The sequence below is a fragment of the Falco punctatus genome, assembly GCF_963210335.1.
Source record: "Falco punctatus genome assembly, chromosome: 1".
Lineage (NCBI taxonomy): Eukaryota > Metazoa > Chordata > Aves > Falconiformes > Falconidae > Falco > Falco punctatus.
Window position 1 is genome coordinate 59,183,834 of NC_137580.1, and position 22,846 is coordinate 59,206,679.

At 38.6% G+C, this 22,846-nt stretch overlaps 1 protein-coding gene across 3 annotated transcripts in view; it reads left to right on the forward strand.

Annotated features, from left to right (window-relative positions):
• The window catches only part of CRACD (capping protein inhibiting regulator of actin dynamics), a 131,337-nt gene that overhangs the window by 59,457 nt on the left and 49,034 nt on the right, over positions 1–22,846 (forward strand). For all 3 annotated transcript variants that reach the window (XM_080385522.1, XM_080385523.1, XM_080385524.1), the window contains exon 2: positions 1,567–15,198. In XM_080385522.1, coding sequence (XP_080241648.1) covers positions 15,105–15,198 — 94 coding nt within the window. In that variant the 5' untranslated portion in view covers positions 1,567–15,104. The remainder of the gene's footprint in view (positions 1–1,566; positions 15,199–22,846) is intronic.

Here is a 22,846-nt window from a genome sequence, read left to right on the forward strand (position 1 = left end):
TTTCCATGCTCAAACCACTACTGCACATGCTGTTTTCAGTACTGCACCTTGTGCCCATAAACAAGAGGGTAGTGCTGAGTCTACATGTGAAAATTCTGTTTGAGGTTGATGTGTGTGTGTATGAGATGTTAAACATCTGGAGTTCCCAGTTACACACAAGAATAAGTTGTTCAAGACCACAGTTTGCCATACGCATTAGGAGTACCTTTTTTTATTTTTTTATTTTTTTTTAAAATTGGCCTGACAAGCTCAGGGTATTTTCATATTGCCTTCTTGTGTCTCTTTCACAACTTGAAGATATACTGAACATTATCAGTGGCGCAGATTTAACTGGGTGCTAATTTCTCGTTTCTCAGTTTAAACAGACTGCCTCCTTCCAGGTGCCTCTGCTAGGATCAGCGCTGATCTAGATTATCTGTTCTGGCAGCCTGAGAGTGCCCACCAACACTTAGCCCTTGAACTTCAGCAGTAGCTGAATGTTGGTGCTAATAGCCCCACAATTAAATGCCTGCAAGCTGTTCTGTTTGATTGACCATGGTCGAAAAACACACTTATCCTTGTGTCTTCAAATGGAGCGTGATTTAGCCAATACCCTGATTACATTGTTTGGACAAAAGACTCTTCTTTGTAGCTGCCTGAGGATATAATTGTGAATGAATACAGCAAATGCTATCTAATAACTGTGCGGGAATAGGATACTTGCTACAATATCCCTTTCTGATACTTACTTTTAGTTATATGCAAAATGAAGCATGAAAATTCCTAAGAGTCAAAAACTTTTGAGGGAACTTTTACATCCTGCTTTTGTTCAAAATTGCAAAATTAGTTTCAATTTTTTCAATGTAAAAGTAGTAACTAGTGAAGCCAGATGAAAAAAAACTGTTCAAAAAGTGGTTCAGTTGTTCTGTGCAATTTTACAAGGTTTTTTCACCTGTTTAAATTTTTCCTATTTTGCAGTATTTTCAAATCAATTACTATAATTTGAGGTTTTTGTAATAAGATAGTTTTTTTATTTTAAAAGGCATTTCATGCTTTGTTGCTAGAAAAATAGTTAAAACATTTTCACATACTCTGGTAGAAGTAAAATAAAAGTTATTATAAGCTCTCATTTCAATTTTTAGAATTGTTGGTTTTTCCTATTGAGAAACTAGAGTCAAAACCTGCATTTTTATTTCAGCCAAAACTACAGTAAAAACAGTGACATATTTGTCTTGAGCTATAATTGATTTAGAAGTGCAGGATGTGGCTGTTTGGAAGGAAAAATAAGAAAGTGTTTCTATTTCACTAGTTAGAAAGAGTAAAGAAAGACCATTTTGTATGGAAGTCTCAGAGGGAAATCTGAAGCTAATGAAAATTTCTCAGGTTGCAATATCTTTTTTTCTTTTTTTTTCTTTTTTTTTTTTTTTAAGACTGCAAACATCTCACATCTCAGACCATTTACAAGACCTGTGGCAGACAGAAATTGCTCAGTTTATAAGCACCTCTCAAAACAGGGAAACCAAAAAAATACTCCTAGGCTAGCTTAAAAAAGGTGAATTAAATTCTTTCTTTTCCCCTTATACCTAGGCAGTCTGGGAGAAGAATGTTAACCACTGGTCCCTAGCAGTGTATCCAGATTTCTGATCACTTATATCAAAGAAAAATCCCCATTTCAGAGAGGGTGCAAGACTGTGTGGAAGTGCCACACCGCATCTTAAAAAAAGGTAAGGAAACGTTTTTCTGCTGATCCTTTGACACTATAAGTGGTGTCTTCATTTAAAAATTCATTAAGTTGATGGCAGAAGTGAAAATTTAGGTAATAATTTAATACTGAAGTTACTTATTTTAACCTGCATGTTTTTACTTATAAAGAGAAAAAAGGAGCTTCTTTATATTAAAGGAAGGATGTAATGCCTGTGTTACTGTACTTAAAACTATTTTTGGTATATCTTTTGTGTATATTTTGGAAAAAAAGAAAACAAGAACTGCGTACAACAGCAAATATTTTCTTTCCTTTCAGCCACTGAAGGTATTCTTAGCCATGCAAAGATTTATGTAGTCTCTGGTCTCTCATTTTGCCGAGACAGATATATGTTTGTAGAATGCTGCCTCTGGGAATTTGTGCTAAGTAATAGTCCACCATTTAGGCTTTTATCAGAACACATCTGCACTATTTTCCTTTCTGCCAAGTGTTGGATTGATTTGTTATTTGTAAAATATTTACAACTCTACTTCCTTAGACGCTTCAGTTCTAAAAAGTATTGTAAGAAGCTGAAAACTGTTAAAACATACTGCACTGTGCATGTTTCCTCTGATAGTGGAACGGCAGGAGCAGAGAAGTTTTTCCATTCAGATTTTCTTTTCTTTCCCCTCTCTCTCTCTCTCTCTCTCCCTTTTTTTGGCCTGGGAAGGATGTCGGAATTGTGAATGATAGGTAATAATTTCTTCCTAGAGTCGCTCTTCTGGAATGTAGTCCCAGGGAAAATGTGTTCACCGATCACTTTCTCTGCGAACACCCCACTCTACACTACATTTCTATCACGTTTGGTTCAGTGTCTATCTAATGTAGAAATGCTGTCTGTGCTTTTGCACAAGCCAATACGGCTCTGTTGTTCAAAGTTATTTATGTGGTTTAGAGAGTCTGTCCTATCTAACAAATATCAGCCTGTAAGTTAACAAAGACTATTAGTTAACTAAAAGTCCTGCCTTACTTGTGACTGTCTTGCCAAAATGTATGTTTGACTGGTGTGTTATGTGGCAAGAGAATGAATGATAAGCAAGTAACATCGACAACTCTTCTGAAATGGTCAGCTGGAATACATTGGCTACTTGTTAAGAAAAAGGTTCTGTTTTCTTGAGATGGTTGTAGCCATGAGGACATTTTTCTGCCATAAAACCAACTACACCTCAGCCGAACACACAGAGATGTTTTTGAAATACCAATTTGCAAGGTGTTCTCTGTTAATCTATTATAGGTAGGATGCATTCTTACTTTTTCAAAGCAGGAAGATACAAAGTATGCCACCACCAACGGAAAGTGCTCTGTGAAGGCAGAATACTTCTTACCTCTCTCTCTAACCTCCTATTTCCATGCCCCTTGTGTGTAAGGTTTACAGATTCTGAGCTAACTTCTGTTTCCTTTTAATAGATTTCATTTTTGCATGCAATACAGCAGTTTTCAAATAGCACATTTTATACTTTGCCAAGTAAAATACAATACCTGTTGGCTTAAAATACAAATATTCAAAGAGCACTCTATGAGAGTGGTCAGTTACAATATCATCTCCAGGTTAGCTAATATTAATTTCATAAAGTATGCAGGACATACATTTCTGTATAAATCTTACATAGCATTTTTCTTCCAAGAGAATTAAGGCTAGCTTTTTCTGTGACAGTGTAGCCAGTGTTCTTTCATAACCCACCCCCGTATCCTGTTGTTAGAATATTCTGCTTTTTACCGAAAAAAATAGGAACAAAAATTTAATAGGAAGTAATTTGTACTATGAGTAAAGATTTTGCTACATGCAAAAGGCTCTCTTTGTTGTAAATCATTTGTAAATGTTGTGTTAGTCAATTTTTGAACAAGTTTACTGAAGTCCAATATTTTATTTTGTCTAATACATACTCCTATTTCTAGCTCATTCTACCATTTTGCATTTTCTAGGTTAAAATGCTTACTGCTTCAGACTTATATTTATTGGTGACCTTATCCTGCTTCATCCAGAGGCTTTGGTTTTCCTTTAAGGCACACTTTTTGTTTTCATTCCTCAAAAAAAGTGGAAGAATAGGAAAACCTTTGTTCTTTATATTCCGTTAAAGTTTCTGATTTTGTTTGTATCACCCAAAGCTGTTTTTTCCCCCCTTTATTCCATAATTTCTTGTTCTCCTTCTTTTGCTTCTCTTGTTCTTCATATTTACCCAATTCAGATCTCTTTCTTACAATAACTGATGACTATGGATACATTTGATTGTGTTCTTTCAGTCAATTTAGTGGAAGTACGAACAACAAAGATTTTACGAAATGAATCACCGGGCAGTAACTAGCTATGCAAATAATCTATTTCCTTATTTTAATGAAGAAGAGGACTTGCCAAGAAGACAGAGACCTTGGTTTAATCAACATTATATTGTAGCATTTGTTCATGACTGATTTTCTAGATTTGTAGACTTCTTTGTGTTACACTTGCCATGAATTTTAGTGATGGTTAGAATAATCCTCAATGTGAAAAGTCCCTTAATTGGTGGAGCCTCTACATATTATTTGTGTGAATGAATTGGTTGTCTTCTCAAATTTAATATCACAAAAACAGCAAGGAATTCTTTCACTGTAAATGGACTCTGATTTCATGCTCTTCTGCAACTTAACCTTAGCTTGCTTTCATGCAGAACAGTCGTGTCCTCATTCTAACCCAGTGCAGGAGTGACCCCATGCACCAGCAAAAGCTGCTCGTTTAATCCATGGCTTGCTCACCTGGTGCCTCTGGCCGTGCAGGGCTGGGACCTGGGGTAGTGAGCTGCAGAGCTCAGCTGGGTAGCTCTGTGCTTGCACCATGCAGAAACACCCCCCCCTTAAAAACCTCATCTGTGCTTACCATAGCTACGTCTGCCCACTGTGCGGCCTCCCCAAGATGTGTCCTACTTAGAAAGGACTAACTTCTGTCTCCTCCACGACCAAAGAAGAATAACCAAGGAGATGACCTGAAAGTCTCAGCAATTTGGAATTATGTTCACAGTTCCATGCAAAACATTTTCTGATATGCAATTGACTGAATCCCCCTGTGTGCAGAACTGCACAGAACTTTGCAGCAGGAGTTGAAAACTTGTGTGGTTAAGCCCATCTGCTGATCCTTGTAGAGTAGTAATTGCAGTAAAAAAATTTAAGATTTTGATGGTCTGAAAACTATGCTGTAAATATCAAATACTTGTTTCATATATCATTAGGGGTTTATGTGTATTTCTCTCTGTGGCCAACATATAGGGAATTGGAGGCTCCCAGCTTCTGAGTCTAGGTGTTCAGTGCTTCTCTTTCAAAGAGTTGTGAGATCCATGCCTAATATCTACCAGGCTGGCAACCTGTAAGCTTTTGGAAGTTGAGAGGGTTAGGGTTTTTAATTATTACTGGCAGGGAAGTGGGAGGCAGTGGGTAGATCTGTTATAAAGTGAAAGCTGCACAATTTGGGGATCTCCAAGAGAGCCTGGAGAGGCTGAATGGCACAAGATCCTGAACAGTAGCTTCCTCTGAAAGGTAATAATTGTCATGCTGAAGAAGAGTTGATCTTGATCAACTTGCTTTGAAATAATGGAAAGACAACTATAAATAAAACAACAAATGAACAGAACAAGTTGCCACATGATATTTTTCATGTTCCTTAAGCCTCTCAATATTTAACTTAACTACTTTTGCATCTGCTCTCTTTCCCCAGGAAGCTACCCAATATGCAAAAACTTGTCTTGATAATTTTGCAATAGTTTTTTACGCTTTTACTTCCCTCGTATAAGATGGATACTATATCTATGTTAAAATCAGAGCAGTATTTATATTCAGCCTCTAGATGCCTATATTTTTTTGAATCTTTGTGCTTAATATAGATTAAAAGTTTTAGAAAAATGAATATATTAGTTTCTAAGGCAGAGCTAATTTTTTAAAAATTATTTGGTTGCAATAGTTTTGTTTGGTTCTAAATAAATTTGTTTCTTTATTTTAAATACCAAGTTATAATAGGAATTGAGGTTTTTGTTCCCAGTTAATTCAGGAGTTCCAAGCAAGATTTCCATACTCACCAGAAGTATTTTGGTGTAGCTTATATCTCAAAATGGGGCCCAAACTATGAAGTCTGACTGGTTCTTGAGTTTTTTCAACGTGTTCAAAATTTCTTGTGTCAAGTCAATTTTTTCACAAGGCCAGGAGACATGTTGACAAAATTTAGATCAGGTTCTGTTTGGGTTTTTATGTTTTGTGGTCCCACTGATGACAGAAACTTATGCAATTGAACCAGAGTTTAATTGTTATATTTAGTTTTATTATATATTATAAACTATATTTAATACATATTTAATATAATATATATTTATAATCTATATTTAATAGTTATATTTAGTTAATCTGTAAGTTGTGGTCTTTTGATTTCTTCTATGCGAAATTCTGAGACAGTATCAATGAAGATTACTGTAAGCAAAATTATCTGAGGGCAAAAGGTGATTTCTGCTCCCTGTAGTCCTTTTAGAACTGGGTCAGTTAAAGGAGCCCCTATAGTTATATTTTGTATGGCTGCCCCTACTTTAGAGTTTTAAAGTCCAAATTTGGACCTTAAGAGTAGTCAGCAATTCAGGTTTGTAGGTTTGGGACAGGCAAAAACTGACACAAATCCTGACCTGACTTTGCTAAAGTGGCTTTTGTGTTTGTGATGTCCTGCCATAAGTGTCCAGCGGCAGCTAAATAATCTTAGAAGCCCTAATTTGGGGCAAAGAAAATCTCATGCTTAATAAGGTTTAGTGCTTTCTTGAGCTGGAAGCTCACTACAGTCCTGGGCTTTAGCAGCTGACTAGGATGGAGGGAGGTAAAGATATTCAGAAAATTCTGAAAGAATACATGCCCATGTAGATATCACAGCTAATTATGATATGGCATGTTAAATTCAGTACTGGCAATGGACTGACTATCTGGTCTGTATTCAAATATTTAAAATTCCCTGTGGCCTTCCTCTCCATGTGAATCAGTCTCTTAGCTGAAATGCAGCTCAGACAGAAACTTATACTGCTTTTAAAAATCTGCGCGTGCGTACTTCATTATTTTTACTTCATGTATCACTGCACTCCTTGATCTTCTCAGAGATCTGTGATGTCCTGAGCTGGCAGTAGGCACCTCTGAGGTGTATTCAAGACAAGGTCCTTCTTCAGTTCCATCATCTCTATCTTTGAGTAGAAAGGGGAGCTGAACTCCTGTCATGGCTGGGTAATGTTTCCCACTGCAGGGTCCTGCTGAGTTGCCAATTTTTGTTGATATATCTCAGGATAAAACAATGCCATATAGTGCTGGTTTGTATCTTACTCTTTTTCCATATTGCGTGTGTTTTTGTCTACAAGTAACACTTCTTCCCCCAAAAAGAATGGTTCTGGAGATGAAGCAAGAGTATGAAAGATATATAACCCACAGGCAAGCGTCACTAGAAAAACCCTTCAAGGCCTTTTAAACTGTTATTATAATCTTGCTATATGTTTTACAGAAGGGCAAATGCTGTAATATTTAATGATTACCATCTTTTTAGATCTGGAAGATAAAATGCACTGTTATAATACTCCTATGTAACGTAGGCAGTAAAAGTACCATTTATTGAGCCTGTTAATGTAGTTGTTTACTCCTTGGTGAAACTTAAAGTATGGAAAACATGCAACTAGATAATGTAATTTGAAGAAAATAATGTTCTGTAAAAATATTTCCTTCTACAGTATCCAGGTAGCTGATATATAGTGCTTTATACTATAATACTGTTTAACACAGTTAAACTCTTTAATATAGTGTTCATGTATGGCACTGTTTGCTTATTGTGTTAAATAGAAATACTACAAATATTATTTAAGGTATCTATTATAAAATTATATAAAAATATTAGTTGCTTCCATCAGTGATCAGAGGAAGGAATATCGACAGTAAGATGGAAAATGTGTTCTGCACAATGTGACTTTCTTATTACAGGGCTCTGCGACTCCTTGGAGGTGTGACTTACTGGCACTGCTGCATTTTGTTATGAAGCACAGCTATAATGTTCACGTATTAAAGATTTCATAATGTAATGACTGATGTACCCTCACAATACTGCTACTGCACAGTTAAAGCAACCTAAAATGTAAGACAATTTAGTGCATGAACAATGATTTAGAAATAAGGGAAACTTAGCCTTGTGTTTGATTTCAAAATCTCAGTGGCTATATAAATGTCTTCTGCTATACTTCTTGTTTCAGTAACATTTGAAAAATAAAACAAAACAAAAACACCCACAAAAAAAATGGCTGCAGCTGAAAGCAATACTAACCCAAATGTTAACTCTGAGGTACTGGGTACAGATGATTCAGGTACTGTAAAAAAACCCTGGGTTTTTGGTTGCAAATTAAAGAGACAGAACACATTTTCAGTTTATTTACAGGGGAAGCTTCTTCCTTCCTCATAAATTACTGCAAAGATCTGTTTGTGCCTGTGCCTATGTCTGAAAACTGTAGAGTTGACCAGGCTGGTTTTGCAGTTCCTTCTTACTGCAGATGTGTCTCCCAGTGGCCTTCTACATGGTCTGGAGCATATTTGAATGCTTGGGCTAGCAAGATTCAAGTATTTGTATAGGAAGTTTAAGTTACAGGTTTTTACAGCAGGATTTGATTTAGTGTTTTCTTCCTTGCTTCCCTTTCTTTTTTTTTCCTTTCCCCCATTATTTCAAGCTGTAGCAGTGTTCAGCTTAATTCTAGTATCTGGTGAACAAAAAGGGTCCTAGAAGCTGGCTCTGAGAAGCAATACTGTATTCAGTTTATCTTGGTTTTCCTCTTTTAATTGTAGGACTGTTAATTTAATTATATTTCTGAGTACCTTGTCAAGGTGCATGTTCTTACACTTCATGTATGTGTCCAGTTGTTTAATATACTTTATTCAGAAAATTTTCCTGATATTGAATCTGATCTTTCTTTGGCAACATTTTGTCCTAGAAAACACTTAGAGACTCCTAAATAACCCTACTCCTTTCATTCTATAGTCTCACAGCAAAATCAAAGTTTATTACTGAAAGATGAAACTATCTTTAAGGTTTCAAAATATAATCTTTTTTATTCCCAGACTTATGGGGTTTCCTCCCTTAAGCTATAAAAAGAAAGCCACCATAAGGAAATCTCCAGTGACGGAAACATAGGAAGGAATTATAGAAAACTAGATCATAAAGAAAACAATTCTTTAAGGTTCCCATTCAGGAATTTGCTTGAGGAAAATTTAACTGAATTCCTCAGTTGGGGTTTTGGTGTCTTAGTTGAATGCATCTTAGTTAAAACAATACCATCTGTATATTTTACTTCTGCTGAAGTGTTATTAAATGTTAAATAGGCTGAAGACATCTTACTTATTTTCCCTAGTCATATTCCAACTGCCCTCATAGAAACTAGCACCCTTCCAAGGAAACTGGCCCAGCAATTTTAGAATTAACAGACCAAATAATACAGTTTAAAATTTTTTCAAATGAAAATGAAAGGCATTCATCATCACCAGTAGCTTACTAAATTTTAATTCATATTAAGTACATAAGGGAAATTTATATAGTCTTTGTGATATCTATACAAAGTTGTAAATGGACAAGCCTGCAATTCAGTCAGTTGAGAGTAGGAGGAAATAAGTGAAGAGATACTGAACTTTCTTATGGAAGTCTTAATTCTAAAAAACATAAAACATTTACTAAGAAGACTGAAATGCCTGGTAAACTGCTAAGAAATCTGACCTATGTTGAGCACTAGTTACAGAAACAGAAGTTAACAGTGCTTTCTCTGGCTTTAAAGATTTGTAATCTATATCAACTAATGATATATATATATTATATATATATATATAAAAAATGATATATATATCAACTAACAACTAGATGAGCAAGATCGTCCAAGCTCATTCCACAATGATGTTCATCATATTAGTGCATCAGAGCAGACCCAGGCTATTCACCTCTTACGCGTGCTTGATTCCATTGGGGGCAGCAGGGTGTATAAACAATAGAAAGACTTTTAGGGAAGGACTTTGTATTAAAATAGATGGTTGAGCTAATTAGGGAATGGGAGCAGAGACTTTTAGATGCCTCCACTAAACACCATTTTTTCCTTATGGTTTTAAAAAGCTTGGAAGAGCTGTGCAATGGTAGCTCTGAAGAGTCAAAACACTGCTGAAAGTTGTCCCCAGAGAAGTCAGCATACAAACTCATGATCTACCAGTTCTCTGCTAATTTCATGACCTTGACTTCAGAAATCCCAAAATCCACGAGGCAGTGATTTTAATCTTTATTTAGGATTCACATGTAGCTAATCTTGTTTAAATCCTCTCTGCCTCCTTATTTTCCTCCCCCCTTCCTTTCCTTTTGTCAGCCCTTCATCCTTCACCAGTTTGCCTTAAAGGCCCAGGGTGGATGAGTCAGTGATTCCAATCTGGATCTGCTTAGATACCAACTCCCTTTTAGGGATAGCAATATCAGGCTTTAGCTTAGTAGGCAGTCATTCTTTTTGAGTGACCTTTATGTCTAGAACTTTCTTTCTTTAGATACGGACTGCTGCACTCCTCTCTGTTTCAGGAAAGCGTGGTCTCTGCAGTCTTCTTAAAAAAAGAAAAAAAAACCCAAACCACTTAGTTCTTGGCTGCTCAGATGTTACCAATCCGATGAAGATTTAGACTGGTTTAATCTTGTGTTGATCCCTCACTTTCCTTTCTTGTCCGCTTCTCACCAGTTGTTGGTTCATCTTCGGTCACCTGAATGCCTATCTCCTCGCCTTCCTGCCTCCCACCAGTCTTCTCCTCCTCCACACTCCCAGGGAACCCCTAACACCAGCACTACCAGACCACAGGGCACCGAATGTTGCTTTTGTGTGATCTGACAGTTTGGTGGGAAGCTAATACTGTATCTCTCCCATGCTAAATAGAGAAGAGGCTGTAGGTTCTGGAATAAGGAAGGCTGAAAAGTCAGAACACCTGGTGAGAAGGAGGTCTTTCATGCTGTCAGCATGGCAGCACCTGAGTGCTCGAGCAGGCACATCTAAGATGCTTCTGAAGCACCGTAGATGCCCCAGTTGCTCCATGCTCGGGAGCTGCAACCACATGGTCAGATTAGGGGTGTCTCACTTAGAGGGGCTGAGGAAGGAGGGAACATTTTTCTCCCTCCTCACTTCTCTTGTCATCTCTAAAGCCAGGAGAAGCCTGGAAGGTTAACACATGATAATATTGTTCTGTGTTCATTTTTTTCAGTCGGCCAAAATATAGAAAATGCTTCTGTCTCTTTAAAATAGTGTGGCATTTTGTGCTGTGACTACTACTGAATGTGAAGTTATTTGAGTGAACAGAATAACTTCATGCGTGTTGAGGTGTGAGGTGACCTCATTATTCCTAAATCTGTTCCTGTTTTGTAGCACTTCTTATTCGGCTCTACTCTTTCAGCTGCTCGAGTGTTTTTATTTCTGCTCTGGTTGTGTAACAGATTTTTTTTTTTTTTTAAATGTCAAAATCACAGCAACATAAGTTGGTTAGTTATGCCAACCTGGTAGAAATTTAGCTGCTCATAGATAAGACAATAATGGAGCAAGATTAAACAGGGTTTGTGGCTTAGTAAGATAAGAAGCAACACTTGCCAGGTTTTATTTTGCTGCAAGGATGTTGATTAATACAAGGGATGCTTCTTTCCAACCAAGAGTTCTGGTAATCTAAAAGGTAACATTTTGTCTTTGCTTGCACAAAGTCAGGGTTTTAGAAAGGTGTTGGGTTGAAAACTGGTAAATTGGTGCTCCCTGCCTGCCTTCAGAAGAGCTTGTCGTGGAGAGCGCTGGTAGGCACTCTGCAATCAGTGCCCGCTCCGGGGTAGAGATGCCCACCTCCAGGGAGACACTGCTCCCTTCGGCACTTTGTGCTTTTGCTCCTGCTAAGGACCATGCCTTTGGGACTGTTTATCTGGAAATGGAGCACCTGCCCGCTTGCAAGAAAATGAAAAGAAAATATTTCTCAAGACTACACTCAGGGGGTATTGGTCATTATCAAGTAGAGCTTGTTTGAAGAAGCGGGTTGGAGGTGGATGACTGTATGTACCGTTGCAAATGCCATATATTGTCAAATTTCTTATGATAACTTGAGAGTTTTTCCTTTTGGACCACCAGCATTCAAGGAACAAATGAGAGACGAGAGTCTGACTACGCTGCTTGAGAGCTCTCTTCATTGACTCCCAAGTAGTTCCAGTGGGACCTGTTTTGTCTAAATAATGCATCCCATCTTTTGTATCATTAATCACCCTTCAGACACTTCCTGGCTTCCAGTGAAGAGGTTTTCGCCTGGTTAACTGCCTGCCACTCTCGTTTGATTTCTCTTACTAGCTTCAATATTCTCCACTGACTGCATGTAGTTTGGACCACTTGAGTGAGTTAGTCATCTGTGGGGTTTCAAACCAGCAGGTAAGTTTTCTGACCAAGTACGTTTCCTGAGTTAAAGTTCTAGTGCCTATGCCAAATCTATGGTAGCATTAATAACCTCCAATATCTACAATGACAAGGTTTTAGCAATCCCACTGTCTCGATTTCCTGCCACATCTGAAATAGGTCAAGATGAAAAATGAAGTCAGCTAAGTTGGTGAGATGGGACAAAAATTTCAGTTTGGCATCAGTGGTTGGCATCACTGCCAATTCAGCGATGTGAATTATTTAACTACTTTCCACAGAAGAAAATGTAAAAGCAAACCACTCCACATGTCTACATTTTTTTTAAATTATTTTGCATGAACTGGAATTGTTTGGGGAATAACTAGGACCTTTTAAATGTCTACTGCATTACACTCTTCAATAATCAAAACCTACTGTCATGTAAGTTAGTTTAAAAAAAAAAACACTTTATTTTTCTCTCTAAGCTTTGCACAGTTTAATTTTGTCAGTTCACCACCATTTAACTCTCTTTCATTTAATGTTTTGATGTGTAAGAAAAACTTGGGTTTCAATTTTCATCCCTGCTTACACAGAGAAAGGCTGTGGCGCTGGTGGCAGGCAGTTTGGGTGTGACTGAGATAAAGCTGATATTAGGAAGTTATAGGGAGAGTGGTTTCTACCTCTTCATCACAGGGTTGTCCACCGCTTGTCTTCATGCATAGTGTCTGAGTGATGCTGTTCCTCAAAACATCTGAGTGATGTTTTGATGTTACAAAAAGTCCTTTGGTAACCCCGTGTGATGATTAAACACTGAATTGTCCTGGGCTTGGACATTTTTTCATGGTCATTCATGCATCTGCAACTTTGATGCTAGTTTAGGTAGTGCCTCTAAGAGGTACCTCTTGACACCTATGCTTTTCCATATTGTGATGTTCATCTGTTGGTCTCCAAGGTGGATCTCAACCATGAGGTCTGAAGTGATAAAACTGCAAAGGACTTGAATAGCTGAGGAATGTGCCCAGGGCGTGACCACAGCTATGATCCACAGGGTGTTTGCTCCAGTAGCTATGCAGCCTTTCTGATGGTCCTGAGGCCTATTGTAAGCTCTCATGGTCTGAATTAATCCCGGCTTGCTGGCTATTAGGAGGGATGCTAGATCTAGTGTAGTGCTGTAGGAGGAAGGCTTGAGGGGGCTGGGTGAAGTGGTTTATTTGCTGCAGGAAATCTTGGTCTGCCAGCTGCTGCAGTGGAGGAAGCAGCCCTTTTAGATGGGTCAAAAAGCCATACATTTTGTCAGGCCAGAGTAGTTTAATTTCTCTGATCTTCTTTTATTATTTTTTTTAGGTCTTTTTAATTAAAAATGAAAGTGGGTGAAAGTCATTCTCTTGGCTCCTGAGAATCTTTCATTAATGAAATAAAATGTGTCCCTAAAGAAAGAAGTTGCTAAAGTCATTATTACACATAAATCTTGCTATATCTACTGGAAAAAAATCAGTGTGAGATACCTCAGAGGAGAGAGCAACAGGAGGATATTACTCTCAAGCTTTTTATTTTGTCTTCTCACATTTTCAGTTTGAACCCATTTGCCTATGTTTTGGATAAATGATTCTATACATTTGTATTTCCAGTGCATAGCAAAATGAGGCTGCTGAACAGCCTGAGATTCTTCAACGTTTCTCCAAATAGACTGTGGGTTTGATTGACTTGACAGAGGGAGATTTAAGAAACCAGATTATTAAATGCACTATGTACAATGGATTAATTAAAATTTTCCTCTGTTAAAAGCTTTATCTTACTGACTTCAAAAGTCTCTGTGATTGATATGCAAGGGCTAAGGACCTCCATTTAAACCAGATGATAACCATCGATCTCGTTGGTTTCACATTAAGAAAGTACAATCTTTCTCTAGATCTTGAGTTTTATGGGAAGCACTTTTTGGTCTGAACACCTTTGGGATGTGAAGGTCCAAGCTTAGCCACTTGTTGCTGGTCTTTGGGTAAAACCTGTAAAACATTCCTTTGAACAGTTTGCAAGAATCGAAAAGATGGCATTTAAAATATGACTTTCCTGTAGAGGATTTTACTGCTCTATAAGCTACCTGGTTCCTGGGAGGTTTGAAAATTAGACCACCCATTTGTGTGCTAAACTACCGATCTGGAGCCTAGCTTTACTGGGTATATTTTCCCTTAAATCCTGGTTGCAAAGATCCATTATGGAAGACTGGCACTTCTGCGAAAGCTGCTACTGGAGCCATGGAAAGTTTTATCCCAAGCACAGAGAAGTACTGTAGCAGGCTTTGGCTCAGCCTGTGTTGACTGAAAACTGCATAATGAAGTCTTTTTTTAGGTTTTATATTCAAAACTTTATTGCTTTCTAAGAGGGTTTTGCATCACTGTTGATTCTTTTATGATGATAACATAGACTGCCTAATGCTTGTCTCCATTTCATGGTACTATAGGATGCTTCAGAAAATATGAGTGTCTGGCACAGTTTTTCTTGGAAACCGCAGCCTCCAGATTTCATGGTAGTTATTGACATTAAACTGTTCTCGTAAAGGTGAAAACATGTATGATAATATAATGACAGTGGGTTTTTTGACTTTTTAAAAACCACTGCTCTTATTCATAGCACTTATAAAAAGTTGTCTAGTATTCCAGGTATGCCTTACTGCCCTTGTAGAAAAGGTAAGCTATTTTTGGCTTTGTAGCTGGGAAAGACTGAGCAAAAAGCGGTTACATAAACTAATGTATCAAATTAATATGGCATGAAAGATCAGTCAGGAGGTCTTAGCTATCAATCTGAAATCACCTTGGCTCTTGCTAGTTAAAACCTCCCTTAGCATTTTCCACAGGGAGGGTGCTAAATAAAGAGTGCTGAAGTACATGCTCAGTTTGATTTGTAAGGCTGTTCCTACAAGCTTCCTATCACATTATAGTATGTCCTTCAGAGTTGTCTAAAAAGCAACAAGAAAAAAAGCCAAAAAACCCCTTCTCTTTGGTGATTTCATGGCTTTTGTTTCTTCCTCAGAGAAGATCAAGTCTGCCGTTTCTCTGACTTCGACTGAAATTGTAGGCATGATCAATTTGTTTAAGAAACCTTGTAAGTACTTGACTGATTCTGTAGATTACAGAGCACACGATGTCCTGTCATTCAAAAGCTCACTGTTAAGTTTTTGTGGCTTAGTCTGGAATACTTTCCATGGGGAGCTGGCTGAGGGGGGAATGTGCTGTGCTTATTGTTTTTAAGCAGGAGCTGCTGCTCGTGTATGTGCTGCTTTTGTTCATTTTTATGGCAGTTGTAATAAACAGTGTTTGTGTGAAGCAGAGTCAAATGCAAACCAAAAAGGTCATTCTGGTTTATGGTTTTGCAGGTAATTCCCTGTGGCATCACTGGGAGCTACCTGCACCACTGTGGGAAACTTGAATCCCCCAGCTTGTGTTTTATGTTAGATGCTGTGTTTTACCGTACCTTTTGAAATGGTCCTTTTAATTAATGAAATTTTAGAATTTATGGATTTAAATTTGAAGCAAATAGAAAAGTATGTGCTCATTTAGGATCATCTGGATTATTTTTCAAAGTTGTCAAAAAGTTTGCTATTTTTAAAGCTTACTACTGTGGTTCTAATTTCAGTAGGTTTTCCTATGTTAGTTGTCAAATACTGTCTTTCAGTTGCACTGACACCAACTTACATTATTTCACTTTTATTTCTTGTATTGGATTTGCAGGGATTATTTGGCAAATTCAGCATTTATTTGAGTTAAATTATGCGAATGGACTGAAGCAGTATAGTTTGTACTTATGTTTAAATACCAAGCATGCTGTCAAGCAGTAGTGATGGATCCATGTGGTGTCCTTCTGTTCACCTCTTTGTTGGTGGGCTGTTGGGGGGGATGGAGGAGGAGGCATTGGCCCAAGTGTTTATAATAAACAGGAGCTGCTTTCAACACGAGATGATGGTTAACTTCTTAACATGACAAAAGCTTTAGTCTGTTTTCAGGTTTCCTGATTATATGTCTATTCCAGTTCAGAAATAAATAGTATCTGTTTCCACTGGATTGCATGATGTTCTGCACAAGCTTGCGCTGCTGAAAAGGTATTAAGAGGGGAAAACGCTCTCACTTGATTCTTCGGAACAAGGTGTGATGTCCCCCTGTCACTAATGGTCAGGTCAAATGCTCTCCCAGGGAAAGAAAGGGGAGAGGAAGGAATGTAAAAAAGCCTTTACTTCTCAACAAGTTATTTAATCAGCTCTAATTATGGATTTGAAGGATTGAAGTAGTAAGAAGACTTACTTTGCATGCACTGTTGAGGAATTCATGTAGGAAGAAGAGACAGAAGTATTTGAAGTACCTGACTAGCTCTCTGTTGTCATCTGTTAATAATTCACATGGCCCTTTCGTTTGTATTTGTTGAGAAAAACAGAGTAGGCTTGAAATATAACGAAGTTCGTAACTTCCTTTGTGAAGTCGTGGGAGTATAGCGTGTTCATTCAGTACAAAGAAAAGAATTTACTTGTGTGAAGTTTTCAGACTGTTTTAGCTTTCTTTTTGTAGACAACTTCACCAGTTATGGGAGGGAAACTCTCTTTCTCATGTGGCTTTTACACTTGTGTTAGCTGCTATTAGTTAAGTCATAACTGAGTGACAAATTCCAGGCTCAGACTTTCCCAGAATTTGTGCCTGCTTTTGAAGAAAACCATTTGCTACATGATTACCACCAAATGAAACTGTGCATCACTGTCTTGTCTTATATTGGGGTTTGTGGTTGATCACTGTACAGTACTAATGTAAAGACTTTAAAACCCCTGGCAGCCAGCTGTGGGGGACAAATCTGATTCAATGTCATGCCAGTCTTCTCTGAAAGTTGCTGTTCTAGGAAGCTGTGTCCATGGCCGCTGCCTCCTTTCATAGGAAAAGGATTGGCTAAAATATATTTGGTTTCTCTGAGGGTACTTGTGTTCCATGGATAGGATTAAAAGTAGAAAGACGGAGATTATCTACAGTTTACCAGCCTTCTAGCTGAGGTGAGTGATGACGATTTTGCATGCCTTGGTGCTCTTGTTCCCAGAACATGCTTCTGTGCCAAGGCTGTATTTTGCCTTTGCTTTCAGTCCCTGTTCTGTCCTAGTATGTGCAATGATTTCTGAACTTTCTCACCCACAGCAAATTTGCTCTCCCAAAATGGATAAAGAGCAAATTTTGAAAACACTGTGTTATTAAAATCTTGTTGGTAATATCTTTCTTGGGATATTTGATTGTTTCTGATTCCCTAAAGAGTATAATTTATGTAAGAGAAAAGTGTGACTGACTTACCTTACTTCTGCACAAGTCCTGGCAGAACTCTAAAAGATGATAACCGTTATCTTTATTTTATAAGATTTCATTCAGAAGAGTTGGAATGAGTGGTCTGACTGCCTGTCCCTATGGGTCGGGACTGGTTTTTAAATTACTCCTTTGCTGCTTTGAGCAGACTGGCTGCTATTGGAAATGTGATGCTTGTCTAGGTGGAATTCTTGCCTGCGCCAACCTTGCCATGCCTGCATTAATTTTTCTTAATTACTAAACAACTTACACTTAATGAGTTGCAATTAATCAGTACCTTTGGCTTTGTTGCACATATAAAATTATACTTTCAGTAAAATGTTTCATGAACTAATTAGAGATCTCAGCCCAGTAGTTGGGCAACTTCTGTCCTTTAGTTTACTGGTTTCTTATTAAATAGTCAGATTAAAATCTTGTCTCCTTACTCCAAAGATGCAATCTCTTTATGTTCTTCTTCTATGGCAGACTACATTCAATTCTTATTCTGGAATGCTGTTTCCCTAAATGATGCCTCCTTTTTAGCCTACAGAGCAGAGCACTTGTGGCATTTCACAATCCAGCCTAAAGCAGGGGTGACCAGTGCTCTGTGGCTACGTTTGCCCCAGCTGACTACTCAGGTGCTGGAGGATAATAAGGGGCTGAGTCTGCAGAGAGTGCTGGCTTATCCTGAAGAACAGGTACAAACAAACCTTACCAGTCTGATGGCATGGTCCAGGAGGGCAGGGCAGAGAAGCACATCTATTCATAGTGAGGTCAGGTCCTCAAGATTTACTAGCTCTGGCACAAACCTCGTTCCAGCAGAAGAGAGCAGTCCTGCAAGGTGGCCTCGGCAGCTGTGCCCTTGCCTACCAGCACCATGAGGGGCTTACAGCCACCTTGTTTTTCCCCACTGTGGTTCTTGGAATAAAAACTAAGATGTTTTCAGTAAAGAAAACCAGAGCAAAATAAATCTCCTTCCCCCTTCAATTTGGGCTCATTCTGCCAGAGACCAAATAATGCTGGTGACGACTTTGCATCAGTTACCCAGAACCAAGGTCTCCGGAGCTGCTGCTTGGGTTCCTGTTGTGCTGTAAGTGCTATGTTTCCACCACAGCTGCAAAGGGTGATGCTGGCTTTCAGAGGGTTTGTTTCATTGGAGGTTCTGAGGACTTTTCTACAGGCGATTTTTGTGGCAGACAGTCTAAGTACACAAACATTTGATGTTACAAGGAAGTAATACGGATTGCTGCTGCCTTCTTGTCCTTCCTGAGATGTAAGATCCTGCACACATTTTCACACCCCTCCTTTCTGCCCTCTTCCTTGGTCCTGGTTAAATTTCAAATCCTTCAGGAGGCTTTTGGCCTCGTTTATAATGACATGCAGTGCATGTGGTGTCCACGCAGCAGTGGGCTGCGCTAAAGTGCTGCCAGGCTGAAACCCTTGACAGGCAGCGAGGCTTGCAGGTAGGTATCAGCTGCATGGATGTACACAAGGCACCTTGCAGAGGAACAGTTACAGGTAGATAAGCTGTTTCAGCTTCTATCCAGTGTCGCTTCCACTTCATTCTGAATGTTTTATTTGAGTAAAATTAAGGAAAACACTTCCCTCAGCTTTTGGAATAACTTGGTAAAAATATTTTTGTATTTTTAAAAGATGTTCAAATAACTTTTGCTAAAAGTAGAGGAATGTCAAAGCTGTCTTTATTTCCTGTTGCGATAATCCAGATGCTATCTGCATTGCCCTACCATTACTGGAGCTTTAGGATATAGTGTGGGTGATGGCCTTATAGGAGTCTGTTTATCAAAATCAAGTACACATATTTGAACACCTTTCAGTCACATGTTTGACTGTGGTTTCCAAACTGGCACCTTTGAAGTAAGTAGCAGCTGCCCTCCTATTAATGAATGCGGATATCTAATGCCAGGTAGCTGTATGTATTCTTTGCAGGTTTGGTTTTTTTTCCAGATTCGTCTGTGATCTGCAATTTGTAAGTACATGATAAATTTCATGTACAGAAATGCTAAGTGTCTGTGCTCATCTTCATTTAGCATTTGTTTGAATGTTAATAAAACAGTGAATTCTCAGGTGGTATACCAGTTTAGCTGTCATTAGTTAATTTTCAGTTTACAGTCTGAAGTACTTAAACCTATTTGTGTGAGTCAGCCAGAAAGCAGGTATATGTAATATTAACTGTGACTAAAACAGTTAGAATTGCATATGCTCAGAGTAATGTTTTCTACACAAAAAAATTATGAGCAATCCATATCCTGTCATATATGTCGTCTCTCTACCATCAGGTAGGGACATACCTCATAAATCAAGTCATACTGAAAACCAGAAAATTTGGAGAGTCTCCTGTTTTGTTCTGACTCAGTGAGTGTGGTTGTACAATTTATGGTTTGGCTCCAAATAATTCACAGCAGAAAAGTAGGAAAAGAAAAAGGAAGGAGTGGTTTTTCTCTTGCGATTGAGACATACCCTCTGTGGAAAAATCCTGGAGAAATGTTGCTCTGCATTGGCATTACAATGCATTCCTGCCCTATAAGTGGCGACTGGCATTTTTCTTTCTTCCAGGCAAAACATAAGACTTAGTTTTAAATAGTGAAGAATTGGGGATGAAGGTGTGGGAGAAGCCTGAGCTTACTTTGTATATTGTGAAAAGTTACCTTTGTATAACTGACAGCGCTGTCATTTCTTATACATGAATTTAAATGGTTCTTTCCTCTGACTGCCCTGGATGGGGCTTACTGCACATATGGCTTTTGGGCTTTAGCTCTGCTGTTTAAAGAAGTATCAAGGTTAGCACAATCATTTAGAGCATCAGGATTTTTCTGAAAATGCCATAGAAAACCTGGTATTGGGATCTGGGGCTCTGACAGAGGGCCAACACAGGGCAGTGGAATGACTATTCTCTTCACCTAGGACTTTCGGCTATAAATGTTGATTTTGCCCCTCTCTAGGCCATGACTAAAAAGACTGCCCACCATATGAAGCCACTGTTGTTTCCATACTCACACTCGACAGCTCTTTCAGAAATGATCATATGAGGAAGGCTTGAAGAAGTGCAGCCTGGATTTGCTTTGAGATGCTTTGCAGTATCTCAGCTTCAAAATGTGTCAAGGACAGAGATGTGGGCATCTCTTGAGGCTGGTTAGTCACATAATGGAAACTGATCATTTTTATGAACTTTTCTTTCAGCTTGTTTAATATTTTTTTACTGTTAGAATTCTTTCAAACTTGCATGTGCTGCTGTTACCCTGGGTGGTGCTTTACACAGACGGAAAAACTGTTTCAGCTACTGAATGCTTGCAGTCTAGATAATTTAAGAATAGGTATGAGGGAAGTAAAAAAGGTTAAAACTAGATGAGTACTCACCTCTCACCTCTGCTCCCACCCCTTTCCCCCATTTGCTCTCTGCAATTTGTTTTACAGTGATTGCTCTTGAGCCTTCAGTTTTACAAGTGGAGCAGAGGTATCAGTTGGGAGCTTGTTTATGCAGGGTGGCAGGAAGCCTACGGTGTCAGAGGAACAGCTGGGGAAGGGGGCAACATACAGTATGGTCACCACAGGCTTCCCCTGGATCTCGTTGTGACTTCCCTTAACTGGGCAGGCAGGGTACCAATTCCTGTAACAAGCTGCTTGCAGGGGTCCAAAATGTGCTTTGGCACCTGGGAAACAAGTGTTCAGAGCTGCTGAAATGCTTGGAAAAGCTTCCATCCATGCTTGACAGTCAGACTTTGGCATTGATCAGTACCAGGAGCAGAATTTCTGTTTCTTGCTCTTGTTGCTATAACTGGAACAGCTGGAGGGTACCTGATCTGCCAGAAGGCACCCTGTACAAGTGACGTTTTCTGGAATGATGCTGTGTCAAGAGATGTTGCGCTTGGCTGGTCCCCTGGGCTTTTATGGCTGCTGTACCCCCGCAGAGTATGACAGACATAGCCTGTGCTCCCAACGTCCTTCCAAGGCTTGTAAGCTGCAGACTTGAATATTTTTCATTCTAGGGATCAAGTTGATGTTATATCCTAGAATCTACAATGCATTAATTTCCCTTGGTGCTAGTTCTGTTTAATCATCCTCACTAGCGCAGGAAATCTCATACTTTGCCTGGCCACCTGAGTCCCCTCCATTATGTTTCATTCTGGGACATAGTAAATGGTAAATAAATTCCAGTGTGAGCAAGTGATGTTGGCGAGAAAGCGCCATTTCCTTTCTCTGTGAAGTTTTATTGTGTCTGACTTGTGGCTAGATTTGATGCTTTTCACCAGTTTAGTGGCAATAGTGCTTCGTTATCCCAGCGCAGTGAGGTAGTGTGTGAATAAGCATCATCAGTCACATCCTGGCATGGCAAATCCTCGCCTGGAAATGAAACAGCATGAAAATAGGAAATAGTTTTTTTCTCATTGTTCCCACTGTCTAAAGGAAAGAAGATGTTTTAAAAGAAAATGTTTGGTTGGCCTAGTTCAGGGGTAGAAAGAGTTGTTCATTTGTGCAAAGGCCTTTTTATATTTGAATTCTTTTGATATTTCTAAAATGTTTAGGTTTACAAATGCTTGAGTATCATTTCTTTATGGCTGCTTCTCCTCTCTGAATTTGCCTCTTCATGAGTAATTAATTTTCTTCTGTCATCATAAAAGAGAATGGGTAGGGGGAGATTTCACTTAGCATCACAGTAGTAGCTTGGGGTTTCCCATTTTAATGGTAGAGACCTTACAAAGAACCCTTTCGTGATAGTTCTGTTTGCAGTGTTCATGCAGGTACCTTACTTGGCTGACATTTAAAATGACACTGCTTCAACTTAATAGTGTTTTGTGTTAAAAAATATACTCAGAGTTAGCCAAATAAATTTGATGACAACAGACACCTATTTGAGTGTTTTATGAAGTGAATATTGTTAGTTTTGCAAACATCAGAAGAAAAACATACGAGAGGTTTTTATTTCTTAGATATTTTTAGGCAAGTCTAAGCTGTCAAATTTCAGCAGATTTCTCTGAGTTTTCCAGTCAGATAAGTGTTTCAAGTGACGTCCTGTTTCTCTGTTGTAATTCTGGAAAACAAAGGCAAACAATGATTGCCTCAATTCTTCAGTTGCCTGCAAATAGCAAGAGCTTCACTGAAAATATACAAATTTTGGTGTGTGTTCTGACTTTTTACTTGTTTTTAATAAATAACAAAGGGAAATATCTTTATATTCTGTATCTTTTATCATGTTGCTGACAAGATGAGGAATTGAGTCAATTTTAAGCTCCTTTTCTAAAGCAGATCTAGTGTTTGAGAAAATTGCCAGAATTTCAGCCCAAAGATTTACAGTCATCTTCCTATAATAAGGATGTCTTACGCAATGCTTGTGTCAGTGCTTGGCCTGGGTGGTGAAGGCAACCCAGGCTGAGGGCTCCAGTGCAGATGTGGAAAAGTCTCCTGTCCTGTCTCTGACTCTGCTCTGTGCA